The sequence below is a fragment of the Mastacembelus armatus genome, chromosome 15 (genome assembly GCF_900324485.2).
Source record: "Mastacembelus armatus chromosome 15, fMasArm1.2, whole genome shotgun sequence".
NCBI classification, from domain to species: Eukaryota; Metazoa; Chordata; class Actinopteri; order Synbranchiformes; family Mastacembelidae; genus Mastacembelus; species Mastacembelus armatus.
This window is the reverse complement of record NC_046647.1, coordinates 15863925-15883474: the sequence shown is the minus strand read 5'-3', so window position 1 is coordinate 15883474 and position 19550 is coordinate 15863925. Positions and strand designations below refer to the sequence as shown.

The 19550-nt window shown below is 38.6% G+C and overlaps 1 protein-coding gene across 1 annotated transcript; it reads right to left on the bottom strand.

Annotated features, from left to right (window-relative positions):
- Positions 1–2643: 2643 nt before the first annotated feature.
- sgms1a (sphingomyelin synthase 1a) lies at positions 2644–19467 on the bottom strand. The gene is made up of 6 exons (XM_026309716.1): positions 19318–19467; positions 5999–6890; positions 5775–5892; positions 4939–5092; positions 3951–4117; positions 2644–3317 (listed from the first exon to the last, which is right to left on the bottom strand). The coding sequence occupies exons 2-6, from the start codon at positions 6610–6612 to the stop codon at positions 3144–3146; spliced, it is 1227 nt and encodes a 408-aa protein (XP_026165501.1). The 5' UTR covers positions 6613–6890; positions 19318–19467; the 3' UTR covers positions 2644–3143.
- Positions 19468–19550: the final 83 nt, after the last annotated feature.

Genomic DNA, 19550 nt, shown 5'->3' with positions numbered 1-19550 from the left:
ATTGAGGTCATGATCTCATAAGTTTCATTTGGCTTTCTCATATCTTGAGAGGCTGGCATGGCGAGAATGTGCAAAACAACACTGGATCAGTTATTTGATGATTTGCAAGATACCATTTGGGCATGTGTATTTAGTCTTCAAAAAAGAGCATTCACAGTTTAATTCACTGAGTGAAAATTGGTAGCTAACTTTAAATATTGGCTTTCTTAAAGACCCAGGCTGACTGTTTTGAGCTTCTTACTGTGGGTGGTATGATCATGAACAGGAACTTTGCTGACGAAGTTCAGACTGTTTTGGTTGTTTTACATGAGCAAGTTTATTTTAGTTTTGTGCATGCTCTTGTCGTCTGGTGTTGGCGTTAATTAGACATGGCTTTGTCTGAGCCCTGATTGATACAGTAAATATGAGGCTTTTTCTGTTGGTAGTGAAACCATAATTCCAAACTTCGGCTAAAAAAAAAATTTCTTCTCCTTTCAGTGTTAAAAACACAAAATTGTCGCAGTGTGCTCACTCTAAATGCAAATAGTGTTCCGTTTTTTTTTTTTTCTTAGCATGTTTTTCTGGCTTGTTAGTCTGTGCTTTAGGCGTGTTCAATAGGAGGAATACTCATTTTGGTGTTTTAATGTGGACAGAAATAAATGCAGAAATAAACAGAAATGCCTAGTGGGCAATGCATGTTCTTAAAAATTATCCAGCTTAATGTAGTCTCAGTGAGTGCTCTTTCTACAATGTTTATCCAGTCTGACCCATTTCACTAATATTGTTCCTTTTCATTATTACCTATGCAGTATCTTGTTTGTTTACAGGTTCCTGTTACGTAGGTTCCCTGATCTGACCCCCAGTCTGCCAGATACCATGAATCCATATCACAGCAGGTACTGAGTGCACATACACATACTAGAAAACAAAGCGCACTTCATTAGGAGAGGTCACCACTCATTGTATTGGCTTTATTTATGCAACTCAGTGTGTCCATCTGCTGGTTGTTAGTGGGCCTACCATGACATCATCTTTTGGGACAATGAAGACTACTAACAAAAAGACAGTAAATCATAGTATGTTATAGTAAAACTGTTTATTCAAAAGCATCCCAAGGACAATCCTTTATCATAGCTTACAAACATGGCATACACAGAAAAGGGAACACAGTGGGTGAGACGCTTACAGAGAAACATGATACCTGCTTTAATTTCTGGGACAAAAAGAAAAATTCCAAATTTATTGGCAAACTAGATAACATTAAAATATGGCCTTATGTGAGGAACCTGCTGTGGTCCAGCAATGTTCTTTGTAAAAGTGAAAAGTCTGACAGTGCTACAGGAAGGAGGGTCAGCCTGTACTGTCATTTGTTGGCTTCATAAGCTCATACTATAAATGTTATTTTCGCACCTCCTCCCTTTCACACCAAATAAATTCAACACATTATTTATTTGGAAATTGTATAATCTAAAGCTTAGTACAGTTTTTCTTCAAACTCTAGTTTATTTAAAAGTAAAGTTTCACATAATGACTTAAATCTTATTTAGATGAACTTGTGTAATACTTCAGGTTTTACAACTCAGTCATAGTTTCACCAGAAAAAGCAAAAAACAAGTTAACATGTGCATTTTTCACATTTATAAAAATGAATGTTTACACGTATGGCCAAATACTGTAATTACCAGCTCTTTGCATCATGCTTCCGGTTGTTCCCCACACATAAGATCCACGTTGACTGTTTGCTTCTAGAAAGAAGATTATTTTGGCATCTCCACAAAGGAGGCAACATAGATAGAAATCGTCTTCAAACTGACAAGTTATTTTTTTAGATTTAGACAATACAAAGCATTTACAGATTTCATTAGTGACAGACCTAGAAACTTTGCCTGAAGCTTCAGTTGTCATGGTTCTGACAAACTCAACATGTGTCATACTGAACTGTTTCCTCTATGCCTCAGATTATAAGACAGTAATGAGGATAGATTGGATTTCAAAATGGGACTCAATATGAGGAACAAGAGAGGCTCATGATCTTGTGAGCAGGAGAAGCAGTAATAATGTACAAGACATGTCCAGGTCCAGAAGTACTTAACTCTGCACTGTAAAGACATGTCGTATCCAATTTTTTCTTTTTTAACCAGGCAGTGATGTTTAGCAGATAATGATGGAACATAAACCTAGCAGATGTGGTGATGCCAATGACCTGGCTTTGAACACAGATGTTGTAGGTTAAAGACTGATTGGTTTTAAAAAAAAAAAAAAAAAAGAAAGAAATGTTACAGATGTAAAACATACAATTAACAGTCATTTTTTCTATTTTAACTAAGCACAAACTGACATCATAAAGCTTCAATAAATAAACAGGACATTTCACTCACTGCACTTCATTTTGGGAAGACCGATCTTCTGGTAAGGCTGGCGTAGTTGTTTTTACATTCATGGGAACAAGACTGTTAGCTAAGTACCACTTCATACCACAGGTGTGACCACACGGTGGTACGAGGCACACAAGACACAAAGTACTTGAACTGCTTTACAATCAAGCTAAGAAAGGCACTGGAATAGTGTTAAACCACATTAGATTCTTAAGCTCTCAGTTTCCATCTTGAAAAAGATAAAAATCTAAAAATCTTTTGTTGGACATCATTTGTTTTTGAAAAATAAAGATTGACATACTTAGAAAAATTATTTTTTGCACCTTTGACTCATTTCAGCGAGGACAGTATACAAAAAGAAATTTGCTATAAAAAAAGAAAAAATGCTTATGGCATTTTGGTCATCAAATAAACATTTGACACTATTTGCACTAAAACTTATAAGAACATGATGACATTAACTATTCTTTTGTGCTGAGAGGGGAAAAAGTGAGTCCTTATGTCTCACTAAGAAGAAAAGACAAAACAAATATAAATTTGTGCTCTAGGTTGACAAATACTATCACAAGAGAGCAAGGAAGAGGAAAAAAAATGAAATATACAGTATGTGTGTGTACGCAATTGAAGGAAAAAAAATACTAGGTGGGTCACAGTGCTGCCCACTCGGACAGGGATGTTTCTGTTACCATAGGTGAAAAGGGCAGCGCTACATCAAACAGTGCCATCTTCCATGTGTAAAAACAGCACTTAAGGAAGTCACAGTCCTTGGCTGCTTTTGTATGAGAGGAGTCATTGGGTGTCCAGTCTGCTGTACTTCACACCGCGACTCCACAACGTGCGCCATGAAAACGGCAGCTGATAGTTACGAGGTACTGTGCTGCTGACATTCTCTTCAAAGTATTGGAACAGTCTATACCACCACACCCGCGAGAACAGGTTGTTTTGTGACGTCTCCTTCAGGGACTGACACAGAAGAAGAAAGGTAAACTGTCATTAAATATCTAATAACATTTTATTACCAATTAATGATACGTCTACTTAAACATGATGTACTGTAGCTAAATAACCAGGTGCAAATATGTTTAAATGGATAATATAGCTAATTAAATACCTGAACATTTAAGATACTTTATCACATTTGATGCAAACAAATCCTCGTCAACTAGATTAGTAAGCATGCTGTCCAAACTGTTTCTTTAAAAAGATAAATTAGTATGATTAGGTCTCTGACAGCTGTTTCAGTCCTATACCATAATGGTATATGCATCACCCTATATACCCTATATAAAAAGGTATATTATTTAATGCCAGTGTGGATGTCAAAAATGTACCACTTCTCAGAAGCATAAGGTAAATACTTATTCCACATTGCAGACAATGCTCCACCTGTAGCATTGTGTTTGCAACTTGTACTTCAAAATCGATTAACTATATAACCGTATGATGATGATAACACAGGAACTCATATGGCATATTTTCTTCATTATCAGGTAAAAAGCATGAGGTCTATTTGGTAAATGCACTGAATAAACCCTTGCACTTAGTTTAGTTCAAATCTAACAGAGTAATGTAACTTGTGCAGTATATTACACTCACCTGCTGGTTGGCCATAGTGTGATACCACCAGAAGAGCCGTGTAGTTATGAAGTATGCCACTACCACATCCACAGTGTAGTGGTCATGGGCTAGAAGGATGCAGAAAATCCCTACAGCACTCAAGGACCAACACAACCAGTGGTACCACCAGAACCGCTTTGGGGAATCTGTCAGTCAAAACATAAACAAATCCAACAGTGTTAATATGAAAGATTTAGGGAAGAGGCTGAAGTAGATTCAACAGCTAAATCAAGCTATTGTCAGCTATTTGATAGAAAAACATTGTATTTAGTCACAAAAGTTCAGATGGGGGCGCTGTTGCTCTTTGCAGAAACGCAAACCAAACTCTTCTTCTTTTAGTCACTAGATGTCAGTGGAGTATCATTCAGGTTTGTCAACAGAAACTTACTGGAAAAGATGTGCTGTAGCATGTGATGAATCAAGAGGAAAGAACAGTTTACTCAAACTGCAGGAGACATAGTATCTACAAGTTTGACTAGACAGTTACAAATTTAGTTTGAAAATGACTGTCACGCTTAGTGGTGGATCAAATCAGTAAGCAAACCAAACGTGCGTATGTAACAGAGATGACAGATGTAGAAGTACCACAGTTATTTTACATTTCCTGGGCGTCTACATTTCATTACACAATGTAGAGTATTGCAAAAGTTGGACAGCACTACATTTTGTTGGTGAGATGCTTAAACATCAGTTATGCTCTACCACGTATACATTAATACATTAATTACCAATGATACTCCACATTTACATGTATCTGAGTTAGAACCAGTCAGTCACCTTTTCTAATTAGTTTCTTTCAGCATCTGATCTGACTTTCTGAAGAACGTTTTCCACAGAACGCTATGTTATGGCAGACAGTTTGTCAAAATCATCTTCTGTATATTAGCAAATGTTAAGCTGAACTTTAGAAAACAACCTTTTCTGTATATTCTTGTTTCAGCTAAAGTGTAGTCATGGTGGAACTTACATTCTTTGATGAAGAGGTACGTTAGTGTTAACATAACAGTGTGGCCACTGTACAAATAATCTCCGCACATAGTGTGGGAACCTGTGATAGACAGGCCCCCGCCAGCAATCATCTTCATTATTCTCCTCATTTGTGCCTCCCAGTTCCCAAGTAGCTGAAAGAAACAGGCATCATCTTTAGGTCATTACTAAATCTCTAATAACTGATAAGGTTACAATACCTGCTACAGAAATATATAAGGTTTGAAAGTAGGATGCAGAGGTAGGTGACAGACTATAGCAGCCCAATGTGAATTAACCCACATTGGGGTATCCATTTCTTCATGGCACAGGTGAGGATAGCTATTATCAAGTTCTCCACTGAGTCAGAATTCATCTGATACTATCTCTCGCTTTTACTTTGCTTTTGAGATCATTTTAAATGCATGTGCAGTTTTCTTTTTAAAACCCATGAAGACTATGAATGAAAAGAGCTAAGAGACACACAGGCTGCATCTATTTTATCATCTATTTTTACCAGGACTCATTTCTCAAGAAAACAATCTGCACTAAGTGGCTTTAATTCAAAGAATATTAAATTGCTTCCTTAGTAAAGCAGCACAATGTTATCTAATTATCTAATGGGAACTACAAATAATGCAAACACTCAAAGTTCCTCTTACAAAGAAAATGCACATGCACATGTCAGTGGTCAATGTAGAGCACTCAGAGGCTTTCAGCCTAAAACAGTATTTTTTTGTTGAATTTACCCATTCAGCACATATGTTCCAAAAGCAAAACCTTTCATGCTTAACCAATCTGCGGTGGTGAGAGAAAAGTGCATGTATTCTACTGTACCTTTGGAGAGCACTTGAAGTGCATCCCTGGAACTGGCAATGTGGTGATGTACATTGTAATACAACGATACAGATAGAGTGTGCCCACAATGAAAAAGAACCGCCTGCCTATAATTGACCTGAAAAAATAAAAAAGAAGATGAATCATGACATTTTCTGTTTAGCTGTTAATTTAGATTTTTACCTACCAACAAAAACCTTCTGGTTGACCAACCTAGAGCGTACCTGTGCTTTAGTAGAATCCACTGTATCAACCAGAGTCCCACCAGCAACATGCCATTAATCTCACAGATGGAGAAAGCCCACTCTACCCTGTCAAACAGGTCGAAGAACTTATCAGGCAGTGGTGGGGTGTGGTCCTTTGGTGGTACTCTCTCGTGGACAACTGAAATGATGACAGTGGTGGTAATGAAGCACACCAACGCATAAACAAATGCTAAGCCCGTCTTCCCCCACTCGGCAGGGAACGAGGAGCGTGTAGCTTCCATTATGGGAATAGGAATGTGGACCATCTCCGTCCTGAAGTCCGTTCTCCCCAGAGTACCATTCCTCTGGGGTGTGCTAGTACCATTAGGTAGCCCACCAACATGCCCGTTTGCATGGCCATTTTTGTGAGCCTCTATTTGGGTCTCTAGCTTCAGAGCCTCCACTCGATCCAAAATCTGCTGCCCACCATCAGATGAAACCAGTGAGAGAGGGGGTCTCTGGAAATCTGCCTTGGTGAGCCTGAGCAGTGCAGGGCCATCCATCTGAAGGCAGGAATCTACATACTCCACCATTCCCTTTTTGCTCAGCCAGTCAGAGACGTCCTCTGCTGTCCATTCCATCACCTTCTTCATCTTGGCCAGTGGACAATGTGGAGGATTAGCAGAGTGGACTCAGACTATGAGGGAAGGTTCACAAGAGGTCTGGCGGTCTTACGAGGCAGTGGTAAGTCCTCTCCAGTTTTGGCACATTGTGTTTCTTGCACCCAGAGGGAGCCCAGCCTCCTCTTTAAGTGATGTGCAGAAAGCAGGTATTAGAGCCACTTGGAATAAGGGCCAGTAGCAGGTGAACCACAGTGGTGTCCTTTGGTGTTCTTCACCTCATCACTTTGGTCCATCCACACACTGCTCTCCTGTTAAAGAAAAATCAAATGCTGTTAGTCACAAACCCATTAATACATGCCTTTTTCCTGTTAAACTATAGTGATAACTACTGCATTTACTTCCAAAACACAACTTGATGTAGTGCATGATTGGACCTGAAAGTTGGTATGTATGCTCTTCCGTCAAATGGAGAGTAGCATGAGACACAGACTGTTTGGCCAGTTCTGCAGATGAAATCACTTAAGCTCCATTTCACAAACATGAAACATTGTTAAATAATTGACATCTTTCTAAAGCTTTTACAAGAAGAGTATGGTATGAGGACTCAATCGATCAGACTTCCTCTCTTCCTCAGAGCAGGGCCAACATCCTGACTTTATTAGCTCATTTATAAATGGCATACCTCCACAGATAAGAGTGTGAACAGATAAACAGTTAAATTGAATAATAATAATAATAATAATAGGTGGGATATGTGGAGAGAGAAAACATGTATGTGAGGCAGTAATTAACTAAATAGAACTGACAGCACCAAACATAGACGCATCGAATTTCTAGTCTGATAGTTAACTCTGTAATTCGATCAGTTAAGTTTGTTTCTCAGGTTTCAACGAGCAGCTAAAGCTTAACAAGAAGATGACCGTGCACATCTGTTGCATATCATGTGTTTGTTTATACGCTGCAATGTCAGCGGTAGACCCAGGGCCCTTCTTGTGTTCAGGGGAGTGTGAAGTACAGCTGAAAGCAAGTTATGATCTATTGCATGTATGAGAGGGGAAAAAAAGAGGATGACAGGGAAACAGACTGCAAGGAGGAACTCATAAATTAGAGTGAAGGTCGTGCTGTGCACTGAGACAGCCCCTCCCTTTAAAGAGAACAATCAGCCGGCAGTCAGCTCAGTTCAGGCCAACAGCAGCTAAAGACACAGACAGGACAGCCGATTGGTAGGACAACAAACTGCACATCAGTACCTCAGCTCTGCTCAGAGGCCTGTTCATTCAGGCCAACAAACTAGATCCACGTAAACGGGTACGTAAGCTGGGCCATCTACAACTCTGACAACACATTTATTCCTGCTGAGGCCCTCAAAACAGTCTGACCTGCTAAAACCAAGAGTCTAATGTAACACACGAACACTAGAGCCAGTGTAAAAACAAGCATATGGAAAGCATGCAAAGAGTGCAGCATGTGATTCCTCATTGCAACAGCTTAGCTATGTGACAACCCAGCTGTGTACCTTAATAGCATGAAGAGTGCAAAGGAGAAAACCTGAGACAAAGAGCGTTCACTTCAATTTGTTAACAGTGCCCGACTGAGACAAATCGGAGATTAGCTGTCACTGACTCAGCTGTGTGCTGAGGACCTTTGGCCTACAAATCAGCTTACAGCCTGATGAGTGACATCATAATCTTATTCAACTGAACTGATGGGGGGGGGGACTAATCAAAAACCAATCCTGAAACCTATAGGCTAACGTGTACTATCCAAGCACCTCTTTGTCTGCTAGGTTTAACCGCACACCTGAAGGCCAAATAGCAGATGTTGATAAAATGGCTGTGCCAGAAGTAAACAGATGGATATCTGGAAAAAAGTGATCTCAGCACAATATTGTTTGAGGGCAGAGAACTACAGAAACAGAGGAAAGTATAGAAATGTCCTTGCCTTATGATGCTGTGAATTTTTATGCAAGATAAGGCTAAAAGGAAACAAAGAAGCTCCACCATAAACAAACAGTTTTGACCATGAAAGCTTTTAGTTTCCCTTCTGAACTGCTGTAAATACAACACCAGAGGAAGACAACACAAAAGAGGATTGCCATGTGCACAAAGATTTTATTTTCCGCGTTGGTGTGTGTTTACTCTTTATGGAGTTTATTTTGTTGTGGTTACTTGCTGGAGGCCACCTCCTACTTGTGTTCATGTAGCTGACTAAGGTGTTGGTGTTTGGTTTTTTTGTTTGTTTTTTTTTTAACAGAGACATGCAAACACACAATGATCACACCTTTTAAGGTTTTTAGTGACAACTGAATTTTGAATCTTCAGACTGCTCATACACCTGCACACACTTAATGAAGTAGTAATGTATGAGGCAACAGAATGTCCTCAAAGTTCATTAGCAGGACAGCAATGACTTGTTGCAGAGAGCACGCACTTGAACTGGAGTCAACAAGGTTTGCTTTTATTCTCTAATGCTCCATTGACAATGCATGGCAAAGCTAACTTTGTCTTGCTTTAATCATACATAGAAAGCAGTTAAGCTGATGCTAAGTACAGAAGTAAACGTACGTCAATGCAATGTACCCTGAAGTGAAGGAAACACAATTGTATGTGTAGCAGCTGATAGGGACGCATTTCAAAACCATAAAAATTCAGATAGTGTCACTTCTTTTCCTTCACAAACTTATGGTGTTTTTACTGTCATTTCACAAAAGTTCACTTAAGTTGTAGGTAGTCCTTGACAGTGTTGTGTGATGGAATCACAGCCTACCTTGTGTTTCATATTGAAAAACTAATGTTAAATATGCAGATTATTCATTGATTTTTGTAACTATTATGATTTGACATATACACATAACCTAACCACATACCCTAACACTGGCCTCAAAGAAACATACCAGTCACGCTACTATAGGACTCCTGCAACCACATCTTGGTGAAGCAGTCTGAAATGCAACCTGGTCCAAGCATCTAGCACAGAGATAGGCCTTTGATGTTTTTTTTGGGTCACCACTTCCTTTTGTCATGCCTACCTCTGCTCCACACACCTTAATCACGCATAAGTGCTACTATACATTTTATAACTCAAGAACTTGAATTTAGAACAGTATTATCCTAACAGAGCACAAGCAACAGCAGCACTTTGAGTGAGACTAAGATTAGCTGTGTTCGCTGGAAAAGTGAATTTGTGAATGGGGGGGTCAGCACAAGGCTTTACATGTGACACCACCAGAAACAGATCCCACCCAGGAGTGACAATATGTCAAGCTGACACAAACATAAACACACCATGTGTAGCACAACTTTGGCAGCCATGGGAAGGACCAGATGACTCATTTAGAATGATTGTCTTTAATTCCTTTCTAAGACATGGAGAGTCAATTCAGATTGGGTGTAACCACTTCGAATAAGAACACAGACCAGCATTTCAAAACAAACTGGCTCTGTCTTGCTATATATTTCCAATAGATCTGCAGTCATTAAAACATTTTCTGACGGGCTGCAGCTACTTCTGTAGAAGTACCAAGCAGCTGTACATTGCTACAAAAAACATTTCTAATTTTACTACAGAATTTTTTTTTTCACTGATCACTCACGGTTTCATGTTTCTAAATTCCTTCCTCATTTCATCTGCTCAATAGCACTGGCCTCACAAGGGAGAATTATTGTTTCTCTGACCTGTCACAACCTTCTGTCTGTATTTCCACCTCTTCCTTCATTCTCCTCTCTGCCAACACGATCAGGATCAGGCATCTATTGACTGTACTTCCTCACACTCTTTTTTTTTAATATTGCTGCACATTTGTTTCCTGTCTTTGATTCATTGTGTTGTCTTTTTCTTTGGTACCCAAAATAATAAATAGATCTTGTGAGAATTCAAATCTCAAAATCTTTGTGAAAATAGCAGAAGTGCACATAAGTGAATATATTAGTGAGATGAGTGCATCAATTCACACTCACAAATACATGCACAAACATGTCAGCTTGAGCACGGATATAGCTGGTCTTATCAGTATGAGCACATCAGCTGGAATATGCCTTCAGAATTGAGTAAAAGCCATTGTAGACAATTTCTGATGATGTAGAGCCCTTAAGGTTACAGTAACAATCATTGACCACTCAGATACGAAAGTCTTTATTCCAAGGTACAACAGCTTGTTTGTACTTGTGCTGGTTGCTTAATTCCCAGCCATTCCAGTGTTTGCAAAAAGGGACCCTGATAAATGTAGGGCAGCATTATCGTGTAAAACTAGACTCATTCGTATGCAATGAGCAGCATCGATTAATTCAGCTTATAGGATGAACTGTAAACAAATTTACACACTGCTAAAAACATGGACCTCAACTAAACTAAAACTAATTGGAAATTTACAAAGATACCGATTAAACAAGCCCAAAAAGGAGAACTATGAATGAAAACTGAACAGAACAAAAAAAAGAAAGAAATACTGTGGTGGTTTTGTACATACATGAAAATTTCAACCGCCACAGTAAATGAAAAGTGTAACTTACAACAGCATGCAAGCAAACAAATTAGAGATGCAACAATATGATGATAAAATTACTGACTAATCCATAGTTAGGCACAGGTACGTGGTTCTCGGTTATCCTTTGATTATTACTCCTGCAGTCTGATTCGGTTTTCTTTTAAATTGGTAGAACCAGCAAAACTGCCTCATTTAGAAGGGCCATAGGAGCACTCCTGTACATGGTTTCACAGATTATTCTCATCTTTAATAGCTTGACACTGTACAAGCTGCATACAATGTCATATTGCTGCCTCAGAACAGTTGCTGAAATAGTAGTATTCTTTTACAGATTATTCTTCTCTTGTGACACAAACAGAGGGGAAACATGTTCTCACCTGTATTTCTTTACACCTATTATACACCTTAGCGGTTGACAATGCTTAGCAAATATTTACACAACTGGGCCTGCCTGGTTAAAGCCAAAGATATTCTAGTTAAAATTTAACTGTTTATGTTCCTGCTGGGAACGACAGCAATTGAACCCTATAGTTAGAATGAGCTTGTATACTTACAATAACGTTTATCAAATGTGATGCTGTGACTCATCCTGCTGTTTCTGCAAGTCACTGACCGGAAAAAAATCATGATTATCAAACTGAGCCCTGACACAACCTAAATAGTGTCATGCAGTTTAAATTTCTGGGATGCTCAGTGACAAAGCACCACATGGCCAATCTTTACTTGAACTATTTGGGAGGGATGGATTCAGTGATTCAACGTTTGGCTTCAGTGAACACAGGAAGGATGAATAACATGCTTGGAATGTGCAGCATTTTAGAGACTAAAGTGTATGCTCACCTAAATCAATCACAAAACAAACAACTTTTTTTAAGTTTTGTTCATCAACCTTTGAAATGTATCCCTCTGAAATATCTCCTATGTAATGGTGAACTGGCACTTCTCTAGCAATGAAAAACTTCAAGTTCATCATTAACGTGTTGCTTACTAAATAGGCCCAATAAAAACTTTACAAAAGAGTCTGTGAAGAGGTCATGTTTCTCATTTTCCAACCTAAAAAACTTTCACTAAATCAAGTTTGGATATTTCTGTGTAATAACATATAGATGTTTATCTCATCATTCTTAAAAAATGTAGTAGCCCACTTAGCTGCAAAACAAAATACTGCTAAGTGGTATGCTTGGCAGTTAAATAGCCTTCAGCAACACCAAATCAATATTTAAACCAAAACAAATGGGTGTCAGTACAAGATTGCCTGTAAAAAGTAAGTTAAATTAACATAGGCGCACATTCTTTTTTAAACTAGACTTCAAAATGTTCTTTCAGATTTAGTTTTCTATTGTGAAAAAAAAAAAAGTTTAACTTCCAGTTCTGTCAAGCGTGTGTTCTTTACTCGAAAGCTTCCATAAGCAACAGATTACACGTCACCTCAGGGAACGATGACTCATAGGGGTAATGAACTGGCACTCTGACAAACATGTGCATACAACAGATATAAAACAGTTTCTAGAGACAATACCAAGCATCTTGTGATAGCACATAAATCGGTCTTTATATAAAAATCTTCGATTTACAATAAATGCCTTACAATATATATATATATGCTATTAAAGTCACTATCACTATTCAGGGCAAGAAAAATAGAGGGAATGGTCTGATGACATGGTCTTGACATAGTACAGTGATGAAGTATGGAATAATCAATTTGTTATAACAGCTGACAACAGAAGCTTCAGCATCTGCATTATATGACATCTTCCTAGCACTGCCTAGTAATATTGCACATTTATTTAATAGATCTTTTAAAAGAAATTTTTTAAACTATGGCTGTAGGAAGGTGAACATTTTGAACATTAAATTTTAAGATTTATTTCAATGATAGTTTTAAGGTACTAAATACCTTAATCACTAAATTATTATTTCATAAATCATTTAAGCTAAAGTTCATGAAATATTAAAGGCTGACGCAACATTTTCCACTATCATGTCACAAAACCAGTATGCTTTTATTAAATTATGTTACTGAGATGAATAATATAAAATATACAATGTCACGTAAATGTATACACAGCAGTATATGTCCAATAAGTCTATAAATTAATACACCAAGGTGTTTGGCCAAGGGTAAAGATGAGACGGACCATAAAACACTGACAGCTCTTGCAGAAGCCTCTAGGGAGCCGAGGTGCTTGGCACAATGACTGGTAGTTATCTACTAATGAGAAAACCACCCACTACTTCACTGATGAGGGGGTCGGGCCCCCAGAGGACCGACATCCAACTTATCTGGACTCAGTTCAGTTTAGAGCCCGACAGATAAATTGGCATGCTGATAAAATAGGTCGATATGATCTTTCTGTGGATAAATTGCTATCAGCGTTCAATGTCATACTTCAGTGTCATTCAAGTACTATTCAAATATCTTTCAGTGCTGTTCAATATCAACCAAACAAGTTTAGTTTTTCAATCTGCATTATGTCATGTTGTCTTGGTGAAAGGGAAAAAAATATTATTAGCCATTATATGAGCATATCAGTATTGGTATTGGTCTTAAAAATCATATAAGTCAGACTCTAGCATTTGGTGCAGACACCTTAGAAATATAGAACAGCACAAATGGAATTTGTCAATGCGGAGTAATTGAGTGTGCAGCTCAATATGTAGCCCATCTTTTCTTATGTCAACAATCTGATCTGCGAGGGACTGTGGTAAAACTGACAGTTTAACATCCACACCTTTACATAAACACACAAGTGTTTATGTAAGGGTGACAAAGGGAGTAAACCTAGAAACCCTTCTTTCCAACAATGTTAGCACTCTTGAATGATCACTGAAAAACTGTAACAAGGGCTGGTAATAGTATTATCAATAAATACTACGATTTACTTTCTTTCACACAATACAACTCATCCTTTTTGTTGTAATTTTTATATGAAGTTGCAATCTACTGTATATACTTAGGTACAAATCCCACAAAAACACCTGTTTATATGCACCACAGAACCTTACTGTTGTCCCAAAGAAAAAAAAAAACACACACACACAATTGTTTACAATATAAACTATGTTCATAAGCATGCACATTAACCTGACTTATAGGAACTACCCTCCAGACCCCATGAAAGTCATTGTTAGTCTGTGGAGCTGTTTAAAGATAAACCATAGTGCCAATATTTTTCATAATAAGGAAACATGTTACCCAGTTCAACAGTGGAGCCTATGGATGAGTTTTTAATGGTTTTTGGAAATAATAGCGCTCTACAGCACAGACAAACCAAATTTGTATCTGGATACAAAGAAAATACTTGTTGAAGAGATACAGTCATCCTTGCTTTGGTCTTTTCATGAGATTTTTTGACAACAACAACAATCACCATAGTATGAAAGCTAAGGAGAATCCTCTTTCTCTAATAAGCACAGAAATAAAACTACACCAATAGTTAGTAGTTCACCCACTCGTGGATGGAGGCACATTCATGCAACTGGAACACTGCGACAGTGTGTAACTTGATAAATGTGATTGTGTCATCAATGTTTCCACTTGTTTCATTCATGTTATTCAATTATGTAAACATTCATGCTGCATTTAAACATGCTGCATTCTTTTCACAAAGCATAATCAAGACTTAAAGGGGGTTAGTTGAGCAGAGTCAGGGCAATTCCTGCAACCACAGAGAAAGGTATTACATCACATACACGCATACACGCTTTCCTAATCTCTGAGTTTTTTAGATCTACATATGGAGCAGGTCTCCTTTCACAGAGGCAGCCATGTTGTGAACAGACAAACTAAACACTTGCTCTAGACAGAGAACTGGGTTTTGTTTTAATGGTGATGGTCATCATACTCTCCCTCACGCCTCAAAACAGGTGGGGTGTGAGGGATGCACAGAAGGTTGCGTTCAGCAATCTCACCACTAGTTGCCGCTAGGTCTATCAAATTTTTACGCATTGCATTTTAATGTGTGTTTTTTCTTCTAGTGCGATCAAGTCCAGCCCAGTCCTGGTGACCTTCTATAAAATAAGCAGTGTATCTAATGCATGGATGGATGGATGGTTTTCCTTTCAGGATGTCTGGAAATACAAAATGGAAGAATGGCCTGCCAGTCATACCGTTTACCCACAAGATATCACCATGTTTTTATTTGGCACTTAAAATAGGCCAATCCAGGCAAAAATGAGGGCAGGAGTGGGTCTTCAGCAAATAGCTCACTCAGGTGTGTGGTTTACTGCTTAAAATTGTCACACGAGTCTCCCTTAAGTTGAAAATGCTTTCACTTTATCTTTATCTAAACCAAAAATCTTGAAAAGCCTGAAGTGGAATGCAGCATGATGTCAGAATTAGTTGAAACAGGTCAACAGTAGAGGATGCCCAGCTCATGTATAAACAAGATAGACAGTAGCACAAAACAACAAAAGAATCTGGCTTTATCGGGGCTGGTTGTACTACTTAAAATTCCCAGCAACCCCCACACTCCACAACATGCATTTGTTACATACCTGCATCCTCTAGTCAAAGATAAAACCTTACATCCTCATTTTTTAAGTCAAATTGGGCCAGATTCATTAGACAGTCATTGATTCGGCTATTTAACCACTGCCCTTATGACGCATAGAGAATATTCAAATTTAATCTCATATTTTGACATAATTTCTTTTTTGAAATGAACAAAATAGACTATGTTAAAGTGCTACTAGCCTAGATATTTTAGTTGTAGGCCATAGGAAACTGGGGCATCCTGTGATGAGTGGTAAAGCTTCATGTGTTTCTAATTATGGCAGAAACAAGATTAAAAACATTCCATATTTTTTCTCTGGAGGCAAACCTATGATGGATAACAAAATGATCAATGGTTCCTGGCTGGCAGTAACACTGCACAACAACAAACAGGCCAAGGCCATTGGGTAATAGCATTATAGCTAACCTATTTAGACTCAAATACACTGAAGAGGCACAGATACACACATTTGCAAATGTCACTTTAGAAATGTTCAGTATGTATTTCAAGTATCAAACATATATCAATTTTAGAATTTAATTAAGACCCCAAGAAGTATTTTACCTTTAGTATCTAAGGCTATTTGACCAGTAACCTATTAAAAAGCAAATTGTGCAACAATAACACTTACTAGGGTGTTGCTATGCATTATTTGTTAAAAATAAAAACATTTTTAAATAGAATAATGTACCACTGGTGGGCAAGGACTGTAGAAACATATCTAGAACAGGTCTGAGTGTTACCTAAACCTAGTTTGAATACAATTTTTCCAAACTTTACAGAGCGCAGTAAGATTTTCCTAAACCAAACCACTTCACTGAGATAACATGACTAAATTTCTTTGGCATTATTTCATCATCTTTAAATGCTGCAGCCGCTATTACTCAAAACTCACACATGCAGGTGTCTCCACAGAAACGACCACAGCTTAAGTTACTGCTGTAACTACAGAAAACCACTAACGCAGGCATTCGGGTGACAATGTTAGTCTTGATTTCCCATCATTCAAACAAGAACTTTAAACAAATCTGAAATATAGTGCAGCCCTACCATTAACCCAAGTACATTACTAATGGTCCGATTACATCTGTGGAGGCAACACTTAAACAGGACAATAGCACACAACACATAAAATAAACCTGTTTTAGGTCAAATGATCCAACGTGCACTCAGTGGCCATTTTATTGGGTACATGTGTAAACTCTAAAGCAATATAACTCTTCTGCCATAAGTCCACTTTTATGATTTCGATAATGTTCACTACTGGTTAGAGGTTAGAGGTGTTTATTTTATTATACGTTTTAGCACTGAGGTCTTGGTAGGTGGTGGCATTGTACTGATGTGGATTACGATGCCGTATGTCTTCTGATAGTCTTTCCTGCTCATTAATGTCAATGGGAAGGACAACAAATTAGAAACAGGGCTCAGTATAATCTAGTCCAACATACTTTCCTGTAATTTACACACAATATCAGCATAAAGACACATGGCATGGCACAACTGTTGGACTCGATTGCTTTACAGGTATACCTAATTCTCTATTGCATAGATCTCTATTATTGTCAGTGAATTTATTTTATTTTTCTCAAATATCTGGGTATTTTTAAACTAGCTTTAAATGTGGAAAAGGCCACTTGAAAGTGTAATTTACATTATATTGAAGTTTATGGTGATGACTAAAGTAAATGATTCACTGAACTTGAAGTTATTAAATTTGCTGAGACAGTGTTTTCATCTAAATGTTAGGTAACCATGGCTAACATTTAAGTGCATTGCTCAAGTGTGTTCTGCTCAAGCAGTGGAGAAGTGATTAGTCAAGTGTTTAGGGCATTTGTGGGCACCATGAATACATCATAATGCCCTCAGATTTTTACTCACCTATATAAACGTGTAGTTGTTTTTTTTTGTTGTTGTTTGTCAATAGACTACATTTGTATAAAAATCTGTAGTGTGCAATGACCCTTTTCCTGTCTCTCTGCATCAGCTCTCATCTGTTTTGGTATCTCTCCCATGTCCAAGTTGCTATACAAGTCTCATCTCTCTCCCTCATTCCATCCTGAGGAGATCTGTGTCTTGTAATAGCATTCCTAATTTCCTTCTACTGTTTCCATTTCTTTTAAAAAAACAAAAGAAAAGTCAGCAGTCTGCACAAGCTGCCACTAACATGATGCACACATCACTAACAGGGCCTCACCACCTAACATTATATCTGAAGCTCCGATTTTGTAAGTGGTACCTGTAAAGACATGCAGGTTCCAGTCATAAAAAATACATTTCTCTTAAATATCACTAAGTGATCTGCAGGTTATGAAATAAACCAGCAGCCTCCTGACAGAAGTAGGAGTGGGTGGACTATCCAGTTAGAGACAGGTGCATTTCAGAAGCACTTCTGCATATCACTCACAATGCACAGATTCTACTCTCTGCACACAATATCTTGATAGTGCTTTTTTTCCCCAAGCCAAAGGAAGCTGAAGCTCTAAGGTACTGGTGGTTAGTGGGTTTGGCTGTCAGTTGAGGTCAACACTCATCCTACAGAAAACTCCTTTTATCACTAAAAATCAAAAAACTCTGTTGTACCTTGCATGTCACACATACCCGTTTGCTTGACAGTCAGACATGCTTTTGCTTTTCTGCAACTGGGCTGCATGCAGGCACAACACTAAACCCTACTGGCTCACAGTAACACAGATCATTGTTTGTGTTGATTTATCTGGCTGTAGAGTTTAACCGTGACCTCAGGCAAAACGACACAAATGTTCAAACACAACACAGCTTTGCTGTGATCAATTTGCACCCTCTTCCCCCCCATAAATGCGAAAGAAGACGTGTGGAAAACATTGCAAAATCAGGTCACCCGCTCCGCCCTGTTCTTAGACGAAGAAAAGATATGTAATGTGATCCTGCCAACAGGCTCGGAGCAGGAAAAATTGTTTGACTACCGCTAATAATGTAGGTTAATATTTACAGAGGAGGATCACCTGAGAATACGGCTAAGTTATTCACTGCCACTGTAACGCTATCAGGCATAACGTTACCTGTAAGACAACATTAACTACAGAAAAACCCGGCCTGACACAGGTGGCTTAACATGCTAAAGCCATTCTTTCATTCACATTAAGGCCTCGACAGCCGCTGTATATAGTGCTGCTTAAGAGCTTATAGTCTGACCCCCTAAAAATAGACAGGCAAGCTGGCGTCTTCAGTATTTTAGCTACGTTAGCTAGGTCGCTAGCTAATATACTGCCTACACTGGGCTGTAGTAAGCTGTTTTGGGATCACTATTCGCTAATATGGCTGTGTATGACAATGCTGGAAAATGTTTATTTGTATATGGAACCTGAATTTTAACCAGCTATACGTTTTTTGCTCACGTCAAAATGTTTATACCGGGAAGTGGGTGTAGCGCCCCTTCCCATCACGGTGGATCGGGAATACGGGCCAATGTTTTAGGTGTTTCTCCGCTAATAAAATGTTTGAACACAAGGCCGGTGGCAGCGTTACTTAGACTTTCTTGTGTTTGACACCAAAGTGGCCAACTGGACTGACTAACGCTAAAGAAACGCAGCTTTAAGGATGATACAGCACAGCGCTGTTTATCTCAGTGCTACAGCATGTCACATTAACTAACCGTTACATTGCCACGACTTGGAGCCACAGTGTTGACTAACGAGCCTGAGGGGGGGGGGGGTCAGTGGAAATGTAGCTTTGCTTTCGACAAAACAGTAGTAAGGATGTGTATAATGTACTCACCTTCTTGTCGAAATGTTAAAGGCTGCTTTCTATAATTCGTAGTAGATATCGCAGCAATGTGGTACGCCTGTGTGAGTATGACTGCTGTTTTCATAGGTAGGCGGTTCGTGACTGGAGAGGGTATGATGGTCCGTCGTGGTGGTGCTGCCTTCAGGCACCATCACAAACCTCGGTGAAACAATAGATACCTCAGCCCCTCCGTACGACGAAGCGAGGGAATAACGCGCGGTAAT